This window comes from Ursus arctos, chromosome X (genome assembly GCF_023065955.2).
Source record: "Ursus arctos isolate Adak ecotype North America chromosome X, UrsArc2.0, whole genome shotgun sequence".
In the NCBI taxonomy this organism is placed as follows: domain Eukaryota; kingdom Metazoa; phylum Chordata; class Mammalia; order Carnivora; family Ursidae; genus Ursus; species Ursus arctos.
In genome coordinates this window covers 80,444,091-80,465,373 of record NC_079873.1, presented here as the reverse complement: position 1 = coordinate 80,465,373, position 21,283 = coordinate 80,444,091, and the positions used below count along the sequence as shown (strand labels likewise).

The following is a 21,283-nucleotide window of genomic DNA, read 5'->3' as shown; positions in this document are numbered from 1 at the left end:
GCAGAAATGCAACAGATTTTCATGGTTTGATTTTTCTGCAACTTTACTGAATCCATTTATTAGTTCTAACAGTCTTTTGGTGGAGTGTCTAGGGTTTTCTATATGTAATATTATGTCATCTGCAAATAGTGACAGTTCTACTTCTTCCCTTACACTTTGGATGCTTTTTCATTTTCTTTCTTGCCGAAATTCTCTGGCTAGGATTTTCAATAGTATGTTGAATAAAAGTGGCAAACGTGGGCATCCTTGTCTTGTTTCTGATCTCAGAGAAATAGCTTTCAGCTTTTCACCTTTGAGTATGACGTTAGCTGTGGGCTTGTCACACACGGCCTTTACTATGGTAAGGTGTGTCCCCTCCATCCCCATTTCTTGAGAGTTTTTTTTTTAATCAGAAATGGATATTGAATTTTGTCAAATGCTTTTTTCTGCATCTACTGAGACGATTACATGATTTTATCCTTTGTCTTGTTAATGCAGTATATCATGATTATTGATTTGCATATGTTGAACCATCCTTGCAAAACAGGGATAAATCCCACTTGGTTGTGGTGAATGATTTTTTTTAATGTGCTCTTGGATTCAGTTTGCTAATGGTTTTTCTTTTATTGAGAATATTTGCATCTGTATTCATCAGGGATATTAGTCTGTCATCTTCTTTTCTCGTAGTGTTCTTATCTGGTCTTGGGGTCAGAGTAATGCTGGCCTTGTAAAATGAGTTTGGGAGTATTCCTTCCTCTTCAGTTTTTGGGAAGAATTTGTGAAGTGTTGGTGTTGGTTCTTTAAATGTTTAGGTAGAAGTCACCAGTAAAACAATCTGTTCCTGGGATTTTCTGCTTTGGTGGGTTTTTGAGTATTGATTCAATCTCCGTACTTGATACTGACCTGTCAGATTCTCTGTTTCTTCATGACTCAGTCTTGGTAGGTTGTGTGTTTTAGGAATTTATCCGTTTCTTTTAGGTTATCCATTTGTTGGCAGATAACCATTCGTAGTAATCTCTCATGGTCCTTTGTATTTCCATGGTGTCAGTTGTAATGTCTCCTCTTTCATTACTGACTTTATTTATTTGAGTCCTCTCTCTGTTTTTCTCAGTCAGCCTGGCTAAAGTTTTACTAATTTTATCTCTCTTTTCAAATAACCAGCTCTTAGTTTCACTAATTTTGTCCATCCTTTTTTCTGGTCTCTGGTACATACATTTATTTCCACTCAGATCTTTGTTACTTCCTCCCTTCTGCTGACTTTGTGTTAGTTTGTTCTCCTTTTTTCCTAACTCCTTGAGGTGAAAAGTGAGGTTGAGATCATTCTTGTTTCTTAATGTAGGTGTTTGTCACTGTCAATTTTCCTCTTAGAACTGCTTTTGCAGCAACCTATATGTTTTGAGATGCTGTGATTCCATTTGCATTTGTTTCTGTATTTCCCCTTTTGATTTCTTCTTTGACCCAAGTGTTACCTAGAAGCATGGTGTTGAATCTCCACATACTGGTGAATTTTCTACCTTTTTGCCTGTTAGTGATATCTCGTTTCATACCCTCGCAGTCGGAAAAGTTAGTATGATTTGAATGTTCTTTAATTTGCTAAAGCTTATTTTCTGATCTACCTTGGTGAATGTTCCGTGTGCACTTGAGAAGAACATGTATTCTGCTGCTGTTGGGTGAAATGTTCTATATATGTCTGTTCAGTCCGTTTTGTCTGCAGTATGGCTCAAGTCCAATGTTCCTTGTTGATGTTCTGTCTGGATGACCCATCCCATATTGAAAGTGGGGTATTGGAGTCTCCTTGGATTATCGTATTGTTGTCTATTCCTCCTTTCAGTTTTTTAAGTATTTGCTGAATATATTTAGGTGCTCCAATGTTGAGCTCATATTTATGATTGCTATATCTTCCTGATGAATTGACTCCCTTGTCATTACCTAATGACCATCTCTGTCTCTTGTTACCATTTTGGCTTAAGGTCTATTTTGTCCGACATTAGTATAGCTAACCCTGCTCTCTGTGGTTTCCACCTGTATGGAATATCTTTTGCCATCCCTTTGCTTTGTATCTACATGTGTCCTTAGAGCTGAGGTGAGTCTCTTCTAGGCAGCATTTGGTTAGATCTTGCTTTTTGTCCACCCAGCCATTGTATGCCTTTTTATTGGAGAATTCAGTCCATTAAGAGAGTAATTATTGATAGGATTTACTAATGCCACTGTATTATTTGTTTCTTGGCTGTTTTGTAGTTCTACTTTTCACTTCTTCCTTTCTTGCTGCCTTCCTTTGTAAATTGACTATTTTCCGTAGTGGCATGCTTTGATTCCTTTCTCTTTCTCTTTTGTGTATCTATGGTAGATACTTGCTTTGTGGCTTCCAAGAGGTTTACATATAACATCTTGTAGTATAACAGTCTATTTTACACTGACAACAGCTTAACTTTGGTCACAACCAAAGTTGTGGCCATCCTATTATTCCCCACCCTTTTACTTGTTTTACATCATTGTTTACATTTTGTGTGTGTGTGTGTATCCATTAACAAATTGTTAAAACTACAGCTATTTTCAATACCTTTATCTTTTATCCTTTATTCTCAAGTTATGTGATCAGCACATTGCCACATTACACAGTATTAGGGTGTTCTGAATCTGACTATATGCTTACCTTTACCAGTGTGTTGTATATTTTCATAGGTTTTGGTGTTACCAATTAGTGTCCTTTTGTTTCAGCTTGAAGAACTCCTTTCGGGATTTCTCGTGTTGCAGGTTTAGTCGTGACGAGTTCCCTCAGCTCTTGTTTATTAGGGAAAGTCTTTATTCCACCTTCAATTCTGAAGGACAGTATTGCTGGGTAAAGTACTCTTAGTTGGCAGTTTGTTTCTTTTACCTGTTTGAATATATCAATCATCCCATTCTCTCCTGGCCTTGAAGGCCTCTCCTAAAAAATCCACTGATAGCTTTCTGGGGCTTTCCTTGTGTGAGAGAAAAATGTTTTTCTCTTGCTGCATTTAAAACTCTCTCTTTGATTTCGGTTTTAGACAATTTTATTGTTATGTGTCTCGGTGAAGCATGTTTTGGATTGTAATTTCGAGGTGACCTATTAGCTTCATGAACTTGGATGTCCACATCTCTCCCCATGTCTGGGGAGTTTTCAGCCATTATTTCTTTCAATAAGTTTTGTACTCCATTCTCCCTTTCTTCTCCTTCTGAGGTGCCAATAATTCATACATTATTACTTTGGATGGTGTCCCATAACTCACACAGGCTTTCTTTGTTCCTTTTCATTGTTATTTTTTTTCTTTTTGCTCTTCTAATTGTATCATTTCAATTGATGTGTCTTTGACCTCACTGATTCTCCCTTCTGCTTATTCAAGTCTGCTGTTGAAGTTCTCTATTGAATTATGCAGTTCATTGTATTCTGCTGCTGCAAAATTTCAGGTTAGTTCTTTTTTGTGTTTTCTGTCTCTTTGTTGAGCTTCTCATTTTGTTCTTGTATTGTTTTCCTGATATTATTAATTTGTTTATCTGTGTTCACTTATAGCCCTCTGAGCCTTCGTAGAACAATTTTGTTTGAATTCTTTGTCACACGATTTCCAGATCTCCACTTCTTTGGGGCCAGTTACTGGAGATTTACAGTGTTCCTTTGGTAGATATAGGTTTCCCTGATTCTCGTGGTCACTGTTGCCTTGTGTAGGTGTCTGTGCATTTGAAGAAGCAGCCACCTCTTTGAGACTTTATGGAGTGATTATGCAGTATGGATGTGCAGCACACTGGACTGTGCTATGACCCTGCATCTACTGGTGCAGGACGCTATGTGCAGGAGCACATGGCAGCGGCAGGACCAAGGGGGCTGTGATGTCTCTTCAGTTCAGGGCCCCCAGGTCCACAATATCAACAACTGTGTGTTTGTCAGTGAGCATGGCGGAGAGAATGCAGTGGCTGCAAAGGCTGTTGGGCTCCTAAGTGGTGACTCCAGGACCCATAGCTAGGGACCAGGGCAGGCAGTAATGGCGGCCAGAGCCAGTGGTGTACACACACTCTGGTCTGAGGGCCTACCGCAGGTGTCACCTGCAGACACACTTGTGGTGATGGGGGCCAGGGAAGGTAGCAAAAACCAAGGCCAACTATGCACTCACTGGCATCTGTGGAGGACCTGGGTGCCAGTGTGCTCTCCTATGGCTTCACACTCTACCCGCAGGTAAGCAGACTACAGTGGAGTCCAGTGATGGGGGTCAGGCTGGGGGTCATGAAGGTGCACAACTGGAGGAACGAGCTACTTGTGAGTATGGTGGTGCCAGCCAGTGACAGAAGGCAGAGCCTGATCTGAGCCCACAGACAGCCACAGGGGCCCTGGATGCTGGTGTGCTCTTGTACAGCTGCACTGTCTTCCACTGGGCCTGCATACTGAGTTGAAAGCCAGTGATGGGAGTCAGGCTGGGGGTTTACAGGTTCACAGCCACAGGGACTATCTACAGGTGAGTGTGGTGTTGCTGGCCAGTGACAAATGACAGCACCTGATACAGACCCATGAGGACATTGGGGTTTCTGGATCTTAGTATGCTGTCCTGTGGCCACACGATCTTTCCCCTGTGCCTATGCAGTATAGTGAGGGCCAGTGGTGGGAGACCTGCTAGAGTGAACCTGGAGGTGCTATCTATAGGTGGGCATGGTGTTGCAGGCCAGTGACAGGAGCCTGGGCATGATTCCTATCCATAAGCAGCTGTTGGCGGGGGCCTGGCTGTCAGAGTGTTCCCCCGTCATCGCACAGTCTCTTCTGTGTGCATACTTGCCACAGCAGGGATGTCGATGACAGGCATCAGGCCATGGCATGCAGGTGCACAGATAGCTAGAGAGGCTAGCCCCAAGTGCAGGCAAGCTGCTGGGTCAGCCAAGGGTACCTAAGTTGGTGCCTTGCTCTTGCACAGCTGCTAGAAAACTGGATTGGCTGTAAGCTTGACTCCTGGATTCTGGTGGTGGTGGGAAGGGATCCAGGTGGCTGGTGTTCTACACTTGTGCAGCTGCAGAGAGTTTGGATGGTTACTCGTGTGGGTCTGGGTTCTACCTGGGTGGGGTTTGGGTAGGGGTGTTGGCTGGACGGAGGTCCGCGGCCAGGGGGTGCAAGAACTGAGGTATGGCTGGCTTTAGAAAACTTAAATACCACTGGGACAGTTGTCAGGATCTGTGCGCCCAGCCAGTGACGTCTTCAGTGGTGGAAGCTGCTAAGTGAGTTCATCAGCACAAAATTCTCTGGAAACCACAATCACTCCTGCTGTGTATGTGCTAATAGCAGCCTCTGCTTTTATTCCTTGTTCCTAGCCAACTCTCTTTGCTCCTATGGGTGGGGTGAAACTGAAGGTAGACCTTCATGCAGTGCCAGGACAGTCTAGAAAAGCTGGTCACTCACTCCACTTTTCCTTCCCTGGTGAGAGGAATTCTTATTAGCTGGGACATTTCTTCCTGGCCCAGAACAATGCTGGCTTGGGGGATGGAATGATGCAGGGTAAAGGAAGTTGTCTTCCTTCACTTCTTGTGCAATTATGCTCTGCTTGTTTGTTTGCTTGACACTATGGCTAGAGCCTCCTAAGTGGAATGGAGAGGTCTCCCAGACTGGTTTTGTTCATGAACCACCATCTAAGCACTGATGCTGTCAAGGAATCGGGGAGCTGAGATCCCCACATCCCCATTTTTCTACAGAGTCTGAGATTACCCCATGTGGGAAAGAACACTGAGTTCGTAAAAGGGAAAGAATATCCACTATGCCAGTCCAATTACCATAATCGGCACAGTAATTATGCACATGATTTTTCTCTAACCAAAATTCCCAGAGGTGTGTGACAGTACACCCGGGTAAGCGTCAAAGCCACCCAAAGCGATATGGACCCTAACTACATTTCCCATGGGTTAACATTGTTCACCACTGCCTCTGTAGGAATATCATGTAAGAAGAGGTAGGTACATAACTGACAGCTTTCAGGATTTCAGCAGATTAAATACCTATTTAATGCCTTGCACACCTAACCCCATCTCAATTCTGGCTACCTTCAGACTTTAATTCAGAAGTAGAGACATTTAAGAAAAATGATAACTCAGAGTATTTATACCAACTGACACCACATGAAAGGCAATTGTAAAGAATGTAATTTAGGAAGATAGAAAATGATGTGAGATGTAAGAAGGAATGATAATAGAATGAATTGGTAAATAAAGGTAATTGATACATTGACGGCATAAAATAATTATAATGATTCTGGCAACTTAAAGAAAAAAGTTAACAAGATAGAACTAAATACAGTATTATGAATCACTTGGATAATGGGTTCAGTCTAAGGAGAGCACCTCATACCACTACAGGAAGCACTCCACCATCACCTCCAGAGAGATCCAGACAGCCGTCCACCTGCTGCTGCCCGGGGAGATTGGCAAGCATGCCGTGTCTGAGGCCACCGAGGCCGTCATCAGGTACACCAGATGCCAGTGAGCTGCCTCAGGAGCACCTGACTACACAGCAAACCAAAGGCTCTTTTCCGAGCCACCTCACTTGGCGGGAAAAGACCTGCAGCCCTCCAAAGTGGGATCTGCTCTAGTGTTTGGAGCTGTGCCATTCTGCCGATTTTTAAAAATTCTTATTGTGAAAGAAATGCTAAAAAACATTATCAGCTCAACTTTATGTATGTCTTTAGTGCAGTTTGTTACGGTTTTTCTTAACCATACTGCATTTCATCACTTTCCTAAATGGTCGTTTCTATTAGGTATTCCCCTATGTCAGACTCTTCAGGGATCTTTATGATCAAAACTATTTCCGTAATAATTTTATTACCTCATGTATTCTCATTCTCCCACCTGTGTACAGTAATATCACTAGAGATTTTTTTTCAAAATGTGTGGTATAGCAACAATTAAAGTGCAATGGCAGCTATAACAATCACACATACCCCATTCACACCCCTTTAATATATCCCATTATCCTAACTCAAACAAATACACAGAAGAGGACCCAAACACTGTGCAGAATACTCGAGCAAACTACCTAGAATCATACCCTGCTCAAGCTCCCGACCTTGTGATAGGTCTATTTTACTTTATCCAAATTTATCTGGTTCTGTTCCTTGGTAGCCTGTCATCTTTCCCTTTTGACACAAACGTCTTCCTAAACTGCAGCTATGCATGGATGACGGGGTAGTCCAATGAGAGCAGCTGTGCTCCCAGCCTCCGCTAGCCACAGCCAATAAACAAACTAACAGCACATGATCCATGGCCTTTGGCCCAAAGGGTGGTGGGGTGACCAGGGCTGAGCCAGTAACAGCCTTCCTGTGACAGGCCTGGAGATGGAGGGGGAAGGTGGTGTGATTGTTTGCCTGCCTGCCTGCCTGCTTGTGGGTTTCTGTTGAAGCTCTTGCTTTTAACCAGGGTGGTTGAAGTGTCAGCATGCAGATGTCACAGTGGGACCTGTCCTTAACATTTTGCATCAAAATAAGAGGAGGCTGCTTGGCAATTAAGAGAACTAAGGCGACTCCTTCCTCTATGATGGGGAGGAGGATTTAGGATAATGGTACTGCACTTGAATACCCATTGTGGTTTCCTCTTGGCGCATGAGCTTTTTTCTTCCTTTGTTTCCTTTTCCTATAGGTACACGCTGAATTTCTAAGTAGTTGGTGATTATGCAAGTACTTTCCATTTAACTGATTTCTAGCTTCCTATCTATCTGTGGAGAGAACACACAGGGGTGGGAGGGGGCTTCAATCCTTTGAAATTTGTTAGGAGTTGCACTAAAACCCACTACCCTGATGTTTGCTCTGTGTTCCGTGTGAACTTTAAAAAATAAATTCTAAATAACCTTTGATTTGAATGTAGAAACCTGTGAAAGGTGTCACTCTGAGAGACAAAAGCTAGGTAAACTACAGCAAGCCAAGCTTTTCTTGAGCCCATTAGAGGAGAGAAAAAGCCGAAGGCATTTGATAGGGGTTTCATAAAAAAAAACAAGAAAAGCTACCACAAAATTCAGTGCAAGGAAATCCTTGTGAGTGATACCTGGAATTTGCAATACACTGCGGGAAGAAAATTTTAGAAGCCAAAGGCTCCTTGTGGAGCCATTTGCCTTTTCAGAGAAAGCACTGGTGGACCATTTAGACACAGAAAACTGCATTTCACTAAGTCTCTTAATTTCTATCATGCTAATTGCTGCTGGTTCAAATTGGCCATCTTTGTCAATGTGACATACAGATGTTTTTCAAAGTTACTCATGCATATTGGTGTCTTTTTTACATACTCGTTGTAGTATGTAAAAAGTTATTTTCAGAACCTGAATCCATTAGGATATCTGTGTGTGTGTGTATGCGTGTGTGTGTGTGTGTGTGTGTGTGTGTGTGTTGCATTTGTAATTTCAGAAATCAAATGGGAGCATTAGGAGAACAACATTAAAATGCACCATAATTGCACTGGGGATGGGACACTTGGAGTGGAATGTGAGAGACACACAGGAAATCTGGGAAGGTGAAAGGAAAATGGGGTTTGATGAAGACCAGAGTGGGAATTGAATACGTCTGATTATTCCCTTTACCGGTGATTGAGGGAAAATGTAGCTAGTGAGCAATCACGATGTATTGCTGTGGTTACTGAGATGAAATAAGGGAATGGCTACTGCTTCACTAACAAATTATAAGCAACAGCACGGGGAAAAGGGCTGTAATAGGACAGGCATATACAAATCAAACTTTTTCAATGCTATTCATACTGTGAAATTCTTTGAAAAGCATAAGCAAGGACCCAAACACAGTACAGAAACGTCTAAATCCCAAAGTTCAAGACACAACACCTATTCAGGACCCCTACCAACTGAGGCTGCTGCTCTTAACTCATTCAGATTTATTGGACTTTGTTCTTTTCAGGCTATAACCTTTTGTTCTCGAAAAGCCAGAGCTTACTTACTTACAGCACTCCGGGTGTTATGGAGCATCCGATTAGCACAGCACCACGCCTCTGAGTGCCCCTCTGACGGACCTGCAGCCTCTGAGCCGCCGGTGTCTGTGGATGAACTGATACGTGTCTTCCTTGGTTATTCCACCTGGGACATGGAGGGGGAAGCACCTCCGATTCTTTTTCTTTAATGAGCTCGACCTGTTTATTATTAAATTCAACAGTCATAAAACCACTCTGTCAGATTGCTATTGAGGTTTGTAAATGCTTCTTCCAGTTTCTGTGTTTACGTTGTCGTGGGAGGATAACGGTTTGCGGAGCAGCACCAGCCCAGGGGGCACATTTTGAGTAGCAGTGTGATGGCAGATGAAGCGACTTGCCTGAAGGATGCTGGGTGTGAGCATGGGGGGGGCTCAAAGCCAGGTCTTCTCACTCCAGGTGCAGAAGGACTCGCTCCCCCTGCAAGCCTGCCACAGCACCCACCTGACACCTGTCTTCCCCCGTAGCCATGGACAGAAGGAGGTCCCTGAGGTGGGCAGGAGTCCTTCAGACACAGCGATGGAGGCATCACTCCCCAGTCTCCTCATCTCCCCAGCTATAGGCAACCGCTCTTCTGTTTTCTGTCTCTATGGATTTGCCTACCTGGACATTTAAAAAAGTGGAATCATACAATATGTCATGTTTTCTGACTGGCTCCTTTCACTTGCACAATGCCTGCAGGTTTGTCCCTGTTGCAGCACGGATCCGTATTCCATTCATCTTTATGGATGAATAATATTCCATTCATGCCACATCTGTTTATCCATTCACCAGTTGCTGGCCATTTGGGTTTCCCCCACTTTTTGGATATTATAAACAATGCTGCTATAACCATTCTTCCATAAGATTTTATGTGGACATAGATTTTCATTTCTCTTAGGTATATATTTTGGGGTGAAATTGCTGGGTTATATGTTATTTCTACGTTTAATGTTTTGAGGAACTGCCAGACTGGTTTACAAAGTGGCTGCATGATTTTACTTTCCCACCAACAACAAATGACAGCACCACTTTCCCCTCATCCTCGATAACGCTTTATTATCTATGGTTTTGATTGTAGCCATCCTAGTGGGTGTGGAGTGGTATCTCATAGTGGTTTTGATTTGTCTTTCCCCAGTGACTAATGATGTTGAACATCTTTTTATGTGCTTGGTGGACATTTGTGTATCTTCTTTGGAGAATTGTGCATTCAGATCCTGTGCCCACTTGTTAATTTGGTTATTTGTCACTTTATTACAGTGTTGTAGGTGTTCTTCATATATTGCAGAGACAGGTCCCTCATCAGATGTATGCACATATGTTTGTAAATATTTTCTCCCATGTTGTGGGTTTTTTACTTTCTTGATGATGTTTTTTGAAGCATGGAATTTTTAAATTTTGACGAGATTCACATTATCTATTTTTTCTTTTATTGCTGTGGTATCATATCTAAAGTTCTATTGCCAAATCCGAGGTCATGAAGATTAACCTTCCGTTTCCTCCTAATCGTTTTATATTTTAAACTCATATTTTGGTCATTGACCCATCTTTAGTTAATTTAAATCTTTCAAACACTCCATGTGAAGGTGTAGTTTATTGCAGTTCCAATGTGAACTTTGTTTTAAAAGAGGGACAGAGAGCAAGGGTAGGAGAGAAGTGGGAGTGGCAGAGAGAGAGGGAGAGATTCCCAAGCAGGCTCGAAGCTCAGCGCAGAGCCCGATATTGACCTAGATTTCCCAACCCTAAGATCGTGACCTGACATCTAGAATGTTTGAAAGATTTTCTGGTGACCATCGCAAGAACTTCAGAGGCCTCCTGATGCCCATCCTGACTGAAATGAAGGCAGATCGAGGGTCTGCAATCAGATCTGACAAGACCTGGCTCAGTGACCCGCTTCCCGGCTTTGCATTTTGTCCAATCAGGTAGGGCTTGCCCGTGATGTCAAGAAATGCAGCGGCTAAATGGGCCAGCGCCCCTCAACAGCCGCCAGTGTCCTTCCTTCTGAGCTGTAAGGAGGACGAGCCCCACATGGCTGAGCCTGGCTGTGAGCCCTCTTCCGAGGAAAGCCTGGGCACGGAGGAGCCCTCGGCAGCCGACCCGAAGAGCCAGAAGCAGAAGCAGCCGAGGCGCTGCGGCCACGGCCGCCACCGCCGCCCCCCCCCCCCCCGCCCCCGACAGTTTCGCCACCTACTTCCCCAGGGTTCTGAAGCAGGTGCACGAGGGCCTGAGCTTCTCGAAGAAGGCCGTGAGCGTCATGGATTCGTTCGTTAAGGACATCTTCGAGCGCATCGCCGACGAGGCCGCTCATCTGGCTCGCTCCACCAAGGGCTCCAACAAGCACTCCACCATCAGCTCCAGGGAGATCCAGACAGCCGTGCGCCTGCTGCTGCCTGGGGAGATCGGCAAGCACGCCGTGTCCGAGGCCACCAAGGCCGTCATCAGGTTCCAGAGACACGAATGAGCTGCCCCCGGACCAGCTGACCACCTCGCAAACCAAAGGCTCTTTTCAGAGCCACCTCACTTGGCCCTGAAAGACCTGTAACTCCCCAGAGTGCCACCTAGCCTAGCGGTTTTTGGACCTGCGCCATTCTGCCCGTTCTTAAAACACTTTTACCGTGAGCAGAACATGGCAAATCGTTGTCAAGTCCACTTTAATATATGCGTGTGGTGCGGTCTGTTAGGATTTTCCTTGGCCATACCGCATTTCACTACTTTCCTAAAGGGCCCATTCCTTCAGGTAAGCCTCTTCAGACTCCTTATGGTCACAGCTGTGTCCACAATAATTTTTCTTGCCTTTTGGATTCTCCTTCTCCCCCCTGTGTAGAGTAGTCTCGACTAGAGATTTTTTTGAGTGTGTTGGTACAGCAACAAGGGAAGCGCTGTGGCAGATAACAAAACTCACACGCACCCTGTTCACACTCCCTCAACACACCCCCTTATTCAAATTCGATTACATATGTAAAAGAGGGCCCAAACACTGTGCAGAAAACTGAAGCTATCTAGAATCATGCTCTACTCCAGCTCCTGACCTGGTGAAAGACCTACTTTGCTTCATTCAGATTTATCGGATTCTGTTCTTTGGTAGCCTATCGTCTTTCCCTTTTGACACCAACATCTTCCTGAACTGCGATTACGCATGGATGACGGGGTGGTCCAATGAGAGCAGCTCTGCTCCCAGCCTCGGCTAGCCGCAGCCAATAAGCAACCGGCAGCACATGATCCGCGGCCATTGGCCCACAGGGTGGTGGGGTGACCAGGGCTGAACCAATAACAGCCTTCCTATGACACGCCCCCCGGAGATTGAGCGGGAAGGTGGTAGGATCCTCTGCCTGCCTGAGGGTTTCCGTTGAAGCTCTTGCTTTTAAACCAGGGTGGTTGAAGTGTCAGCATGCAGATGCCACAGTGGGACATGTCCCTGTCGTTTTGCATCAAAATAAGAGGAGGCTGTTTGGCAGTTACCAGAGCAAAGATGACTCTTGCCTCTACCGCAAATGTTTTGATGCGGAGGAGGATTCAGGATACTGGTACTGCCCTTGAATACCCATTGTGTTTTCTTCCTGGTGCATGGGCTTTTTTTCTTTCCTTGTTTCCTTTTCCCATAGGTACACGCTGAATTTCAAAGTAGTTGGTGATTATGCAAGTACTTTTCATTTAATTGATTTCCAGCTTCCTATCTATCTGTGGAGAGAGAACACACCGGGGGACCTCAGTCCTTTGAAATTTGTTAGGAGTTGCACTAAAACCCACTATTTCATCATGTCTGCTCTGTGTTCCACGTGAACTTTTAAAATAAATTCTAAATAACCTTTGATTTGAATGTAGAAACCTGTGAAACGTGTCACTCTGAGCCAAACAGTGAGACAAAAGCTAGGTAAACTACAGCAATCCAACCTTTTCTCGAGCCCATCAGAAGAGAGAGAAAGCCAAAGGGATATGTAAAGGGATGGGTGGGGGGCTTGCTACATAAATACTCAAGGAAAGCTCCCATCAAATGAAGTGCGAATAAGTCCCTGTGGGTGGTGCTAAGAAATTGCCTTTTACATGGGGACACAAAATTTTTGAAGCCAAAGGTTCTTTTCAGAGCCATAAGCCTTTTCAGAGAAAGGACTGTGGACCACTTAGAAAAATAAAATTCTGTTTCTCTAAGTCACTTAGTTTCTGTCACGCTAATTGCTGATGGTTCAAAATGCCCTTTTTGGCAATATGACTTACAGTGGTTTTTCAGTTTTTCATGCATACTGATGTCATCCCTGTCATATTATGTAAAACGTTATTTTGAGGACATAAATCCATTAGGATATTTGAGTGGGTGGTGGCATGTAGGCACTAGGACCATATACAGGTGGTTGTGTGTTTTCCATTTGTAATTTCAGAAATCAAGTGGGAGCACCAGTAAAACAATTTTAAAATGCACCGTCATTGGGCTGTGGATGAAGACTGGGAGTGCAAGTGTGAGAGACACACATGAAATCTGAGAGGAGACAGGAAAATGAGGTTTAATGTTAAAGATGAAGATGGAAATTGAATACATCTGATTATTCTTTTCAGTGGGTGATTGAGAAAAAATGTACCTAGTGAGCAACCAAATTTTTGGTTACTTGTAAGATGATGTAAGAGAATGGATCCTGCTTCACTAACAAATTATAAGCAGCAACACAGGGAAAATAGTATTAATTGGACAAGCTTACCCAACTCAAACTGTTTTCAACACTATTCACATTATGCAGTTCACTGAAAAGCATCAAGAAGGACCCAAATTCAGTACAGAAATATCTATGGGGTGCCTGGGCGGCACAGCGGTTGGGCGTCTGCCTTTGGCTCAGGGCGTGATCCCGGCGTTATGGGATTGAGCCCCACATCAGGCTCCTCCACTATGAGCCTGCTTCTTCCTCTCCTACTCCCCCTGCTTGTGTTCCCTCTCTCGCTGGCTGTCTCTATCTCTGTCAAATAAATAAATAAAATATTAAAAAAAGAAGAAGAAAGTGGCACTATATATTCAAAGTGAGGAAGAGGAAAAACCTACAACCAAGAATACTCTACATGGCAAAGCTAACATTCAGAATTGAAGGAGAGATAACACACTTCCCAGACAAACAAAAGTTAAAGGAGTCCATCACAACTAAACAGGCCTATCAAGAAATGTTAAAGGAACTTCTCTAAGCAGAAAAGAAAAGACTATGACTACAAGTAAGAAAATCATGAGAAAAAATTATGAAAGAAAAAGTCTCACTGGTAAAAGCAACCACTTATGAGTCTAATATGATGCTAAAAACCAAAAGTAGCAAAATTAACTATATCTACAATAATTAGTTTAGAGATATATAAAATAAAAATATGCAAAACATGACATAAAATATAAAATAGAGGGAGGGATTAAAAATGTAGTGCTTTTAGAATGCATTTGAACTTAAGTGACCATCAACTTAAAATAGACTGTTATATACATAGGTTGCTCTATTTGAACTTTATGGTATCCAAAAACCAAAAACTTACAATAGAGAAAAAATAAAGAGAAAGGAATCCAATCCTAATACTAAATAAGTCATCAGTCACAAGGGAATAAAGCAAGAAAAGAAAGAACCAAAGAAGAAAAAAAAAGCAGCCAGAAAACAATTAACAAAATGGCAAAAAGCACATATCTATCAAGAACTGCTTTAAATGTAAATGGAACAAATGCTCTAATCAAAAACGATTGGGTGGCTGAATGGATTAAAAAAAAAACACTCATCTATATCCTGCCTACAAAAGACTCACTTCAGACCTAAAGACACACATAGACTAAAAGTGAAGGCATGGAAAGACATTCTATGCCAAAGTACATGAAGAAAAGCTGGTAGGAATACATATATTAGATAAAATAGACTTTAAAGACTGTAACAAGATACAAAGAAGGGCATTCCAATCCAACATTACATCAATGGATATATCATCCAGATAGAAAATCAACAAGGAAACAGTGGCCTTCAATGACATACTAGACCACATGGACTTACTAGATATATACAGAAGGTTCTTTTTTAAATTTTCAAATTTTTATTTTTTTAGACAGAGAGGGAGTGTGTGCATGGGGGGAAGGGGCAGATGGAGAGAGACAGAGAGAATCTTAAGCAGGCTCCACACCTAGCATGGAGCCCAATGAGGGGCTTGATCTCATGACTCTGAGATTATGACCTGAGCCAAAATCAAGAGTCATATGCTTAACCAACTGAGCCACCCAGGAACCCCATATACAGAACATTCTATCCAAAAACAGAATCATACACATTGTTTTCAAGCGCATATAGAATATTCTCCAGGATAGATCACATATAAGACCACGAAACAAGTCCCAAAATGTAAGAAGACTGAAATCATGTTGAGCATCTTTCTTGAGCACAACAGTATGAAACAAGAGATCAATCACAAAGAAAAAACTGGAAAAAACACAAGTACATGGAAGCTAAACAATATACTACTGAAAGACCAATGGATCAATGAAGAAATCAAAGAGAAAATTAAAAAATACCTTGAGACAAACAAAAGTTGAAACAAAACATGCACAATTCTATGGTACATAGCAAAAGCAGTTCTAAAAGGGAAGTTTATAGTGATACAGGCTTACCTCAAGAAACAAGAAAAATCTCAAATAAACAACCTAACCTTACACCTAAAGGAACTAGAAAAATAGCCCAAAAATAGTAGAAGGAAGGAAATAATAAAGATCTGAGCAGAAATAAATGAAATAAAGACTAAAAATACAATAGAAAGGATAAAAAAAAACTAAGTTGTTTCTTTTAAACAAAATATAAACAAAATTGATAAGCTTTTAGCAAGATTCATCAAGAAAAAAAAAAGAGGGCCTGAATAAATAAAATCAGAAATGAAAGAGAAGTTACAACTGACACCACAGAAATACAAAAGATTATAAAAGACTACTGAGTACAATTATTTGCCAACTAATTGGACAACCTAGAAGAAATGGAAAATTCCTAGAAACATGCAATCTTCCAAAACTGAATCAGGAAGAAATAGAAAATCTGAATAGACCAACTACTAGTAATGAAACTGAATTGCAATTAAAAAAAAAAAAACCTCCCAACAAAACGAAAGTAGAGGACCAGATGTATTCACAGGTGAATCCTAACATTTAAATTAAAACATTTAGGGATGCCTGGGTGGCTCAGTCAATTAAGTGGCCGACTCTTGATTTTGGCTCGGGTCATGATCCCATAGTCGGGCTCTGCACTCAGGGGGTGTCTGATTAAGGATTCTCTCTCTCCCTCTCCCTCTGCCCCTCCCCTTGCTCATGTTCTCTCTCTAAAATAAATAAATAAATCTTTAAAAAAATTAAAACACTTAAAGAATTAATACGTATTATCCTCAAACTATTTCAAAAAGTAGAAGAGGAAGGAAGGCTTCCAAATACATTCTACAAGGCCAGCATGACTTTGAACTCAAAATCAGATAAAGACACTATTAAGAAAGAAACTACAGGCAAACACCCTTAATGAAAATACATACAAAAATCCTCAACAAAATATTAGCAAACCACATTCAACAATACATTAAAAGGTCTTTCATCATGATCAAGTGGGATTTACTCCAGGGATATAAGGATAGTTCAATATTTGCAAATCAATCAATGTGATACACCATATTAATGAAATGAGGGATAAAAATCATATGATCATTCCAACAGATGCAGAAAAGGCATCAAAAATCAACATCTGTTCATGATAAAAATTCTCGAGAAAGTGGGTTAAGAAAGAATACCTCAATATAATAAGGCCATATATGAGTACATGGCTAACATTATACTCAAAGGTGAAAAAATGAGAGGTTTTATTCTAAAATCAGGAATAAGACAAAAATGTCCACTCTTACCATTTTTATTCAACATAGTACATAGAAATCCTAATGACAGCAATCAGATAAGAAAAAGAAAAGGCAACCAAATTGTAAGAAAGTAGTAAAACTGTCACAATTTCCAGATGACATGATACTAAACATAGAAAATGCTAAAGACTTCACCAAAAAACTATTAGGAGTAAAAAAAATGAATTCAACAAAGTTGCAGGATACAAAATTAATATACAGAAATATGTTGTGTTTTTTTACACTAATAAAGAAATAGCAGAAAGAGAAATTAAGAAAACAATTCCATTTAGTACTGCACCAAAAAGAATAAAATACCTAAGAATAAACTTAACCAAGGAGTTAAAAGACCTATACTCTGAAAACTATAAAACAGTGATGAAAGAAATTGAAGATGACATAAATAAATGGAAAGATATTCCTTGCTCATGGATTGGAAGAATTAATGTTGTTAAAATGTCCATATGAGACAAAGCAATCTACAGATTTGATGAAATCCTTATCAAAATAACAATAGCATTTTTCACAGAACGAGAACAAATAATCCTAAAATGTGTATGAAATCACAAAAAAACCAGAATAGCCAAGACAAAACTGGAAAAAAATATCCAAAGCTAGAGATATAGTACTTTTATATTTCAAACTATATTACAAAGCTATAGTAATCAAAACAATATGATACAGGCACAAAAGCAGACACATAGATCAATAGAACAGAATAAAGAGCCCAGAAAAAAATCCACACTCATATGGTCTAATTAATCTACAACAAAGGATGCAAGAATATACAATGGGGGAGAGATGGTCTCTTCAATAAATGGTCGGAAAACTGGACAGGTATATGCAAAAGAGTGAAACAGGACCACTTTCTTATATCAAAAATAAACTCAAAATGGACAAAGATCTAAATGTAATACCTGAAGCCATAACACTTCTTAAAGAAAACATAGGCAGTAAACTTTTAAAATTTATTTTTAAGTCTTTATTTTAATTCCAGTTAGTTAACATACAGTATTATATTAGTTTCAGGTGTACAATATAGTGATTCAACAATTCCATGCATCACCCAGTGCTCATAATGACTAGTACACTCCTTAATCCCCATCACCTATTTAAACCAGCCCCTCTACCCCCTTCCCTCTGGTAACTACCAATTCTCTAAATTAAGAGTCTGTTTCTTGGTTTGTCTCTCTTTTTTATTCCCTTTGCTTGTTTGTTTTGTTTCTTAAATTCCACATATGAGTGGAATCATATGGTATTTATCTTTCTCTGACTGACTTCTCTTAGCATTATATTCTCTAGCTCCATCCATGTCATTGTAAACAGCGAGATTTCATTCTTTTTTATGGCTTTATGGCTGAATAACATTCATATATATATGTGTATATATATATATATCTCACATCTTCTTTATCCATTCATCGGTTGATGGACACTTGGGCTGCTTCCATACTCTGGCTGTTGTAAACAATGCTGCTATAAACATAGCAGTTCGTGTATCCCTTTGATTAGTGTTTTTGTATTCTTTGGGTAAACACCCAATAGTGTGATTGCTGGATCATAAGGTATTTCTATTTTTAACTTTTTGAGGAAACTCCATACTGTTTTCCAGGTGGCTGTACCAGTTTACATTCCCACCAATAGTGCACAAGGGTTCCTTTTTCTCTACATCCTTGCTAACACCTATTGTTTCTTGTGTTTTTTATTTTAGCCATTCTGACAGGTGTGATGGTTACAAGAGGGGTGGGTGTGAGTGGGTAAAATAAGTGATGGGGATTAGGGAGTGCACTTGTTGTGAAGAGCACAGGGCGATATATGGAATTGTTGAATGATTGTATTGTACACCTGAAACTAATATAACACTGTATGTTAACTGTACTGGTATTAAATTTTTTTAAAAATTTGAAAATAAAACAAAACAAAAAAGCAGGCAAAACTAATCAGTGCTGTTAGAAATGAAGTTTATCATTATCCTTAGACAAAGTAGTTACTGGGAGTGGCTACCTTGGAAAGCTTCAAGGGTGCTGGTACTGTTCTGTTTCTTGATTTGGGTGCTAGTTGCACAGGTGTGTCCACTTTGAGAAAATACATGAAGCAATTTGTGCACTTTTCTGTATGTATGTTATAATTCAATAAAAATTAAGTTTATCAAACATCAAACTCTGCACTATCTTCCATTCTTTTAGCGGGGGTCTCATAAACTTGCCTGATCCTGAAAATCATTTAAAGCATAAATTTCCAGTCCTGATCTCAGACCACCTGAATCAGGATCTCTGGAGGTAGGCAAGCGCTGGGAATCAGCATTTTACCAACAATTTTCTAAGGATATCCTGTTTAAAAAAAACACTTTATTAAGGTATAATTGACATATAAAAACTACATATTTATTGTATACAACTTGAGGACTTTGGGGATAACTATACACCTGTGAAACCATCAACACCATCAAGGCCATAGACATAACCATCACCTCCCAAAGTTTCTTCTCATACCTGTATTGTTGTTGTTGTTGTTGTTGTTGTTATTATTACTACTACTACTACTATTGTGTGTCTGTGTGTGAGTGTGGGGTCAGAACACTTAACATGAGATCTACCCTTTTAGAAAAATTTTAAGCATACTGAAAGACAAATACTGCATGGTCTTAATTATATGTGGAAGCTAAAGTACTCAAACTCAAAGAAGCAGAGAGTAGAATGGTGATTGTCTGGGGCTAGAGAGAGGGAGAAATGGGGAGATGATGGTGAAAGGGTACAAAGTTTGCAGGATACTGTTGGTATGAGGAGAGTTTCAGAAAACTTTTTCTATAACATTTTAGAGCATTTTGGTTAACTGAAACTTTCTTATTTGTTCCCCAGCGCCCAGCTCTGATGTCTAGCTACCCAATCCTTTGTAGGCATAGACTATCTAGAAAGTTCTTTAGAGAGCTTTGATTTTAGTCTTCTCCTTTTACAGAGGAGAAATGAAGACTCAAATTAGTTTTAGTTTTTAAGTTACCGAGATTGTAATTAGAATGTCAAAAAGCCATAAGATAAAGCAAGAAGATATCTGATCACAGCTATGTATTTGAAAGGATAAGAGATACAACTTATGAATACATATGCCACTGGAAATACCTATGTCAGGGAAAGTAATGTCTTCTTCCAATATATAAAATAAGTTAATGGTTGGGGAGGAATTTTCAAATATCTTGGGAAAGAGAAGTAATCAAAATGACTATAAAGCCAAATGGTTAACATTAGTATGATAAAGGACTGGAAGAACTGGTTGAGATAAATTCATACCATCAATTAAGCACAAAATGAAAGATTCCCATAAAATTAATAGGACTTATGTGAAAGAAAGAAGTAATGCAAAATGAAGTGAAAGATGCCATCATTTCCAACCATCAATTAATTTCTTAAAAGATTGGAAAGTTGGAAGAGGAGTATGGAGGTTAAGCAAATTCTTGCTCTTAGAGAAATTAGAAATATAAGAGAAATTATTGATGGCATATAAGCCCTGTTCATATTTCAAGATTTCCAGTGTGTGTGTGTGTGTGTGTGTGTGTGTGTGTGTGTGTGTGTGTGTGTGTTATTTAATGTGGGTGTGGGGTGGCTAATGTAAAGTTTATTCTCAGGAAAAGAGTAAAGTCAAAGTCTCTAAGGAGAAAATAGATCTCTTCTGTAGAAACAAATAATGAGGGATATAGGAAAGCCACAGATGAAGAAAGGAATAATGTATATGGTAAAAATAATGTATTATCTACAGACCTAGAGATATAATTTTCAAAATTTATTGTATATCAGATTCCCCAGGCCCTAAGGAGCCTGTGAAAATTAAGATTCCTATGCCCCTTTCCCAAGGATACTGACCTAGCAGATCTATGTAGGGCTCAGGAGATTTCATTTTAACAAAAACAACCCCTTACATACACACATGCGTATCACACCAAGGAGTTTCTGATGCACACTAAAGTTTAAGAATCACTAAACCATGCTATATCTCCAAAAGCTTCTGTGTCTACTTCTTCCATATTCAAAGCCCTGGGAAGGCCGAGTCAAGTTATGTGTCTATATCCCAGCTGCCAGGAGCAAGAAGTAGGAATGTTTGGTACCTCTTGGCCTCTGTAGTGAGATGCAGGGCACTTTTTTGTTTTGTTTTGTTTTGTTTTTTTGGTTTTTTTAAAATTTTATTTTATTTTTTAAAGTTCCATGATTCATTACTTAAGTATAACACCCAGTGCACCATGCAATATGCACCCTCCTTACTACCCATCACCAGCCTATCCCATTCAGGGCACTTTCTAATACACAATGGACAACTCTAAGGGGGTTCAGATGCTATGCAACCATAAAAAGATTGGCAAATTTCTACTATAAAACATTACTTGTGAAATCTTGATCAAGTTGTTAAAGAGAAGAGTTCCTAGGTTGGGTGGCCTCATTGCTGAGACATTTTGAGATCAGTGAGTGTTAGTAAGTATTTCAACATCAGTAGGCCAGCAATTGATATGAAATTTATAGTTGAGAACACTGACTCAGAAAAGTTA

The 21,283-nt window shown here is 40.4% G+C and overlaps 1 protein-coding gene across 1 annotated transcript; it reads left to right on the top strand.

The window, feature by feature from the left end:
- Window positions 1-10,926: 10,926 nt before the first annotated feature.
- Window positions 10,927-11,359, top strand: LOC113248113 (uncharacterized). The gene is given in 2 exon segments (XM_026489505.3): window positions 10,927-11,067; window positions 11,069-11,359. Coding segments are annotated over 2 exon segments (432 nt in total).
- Window positions 11,360-21,283: the final 9,924 nt, after the last annotated feature.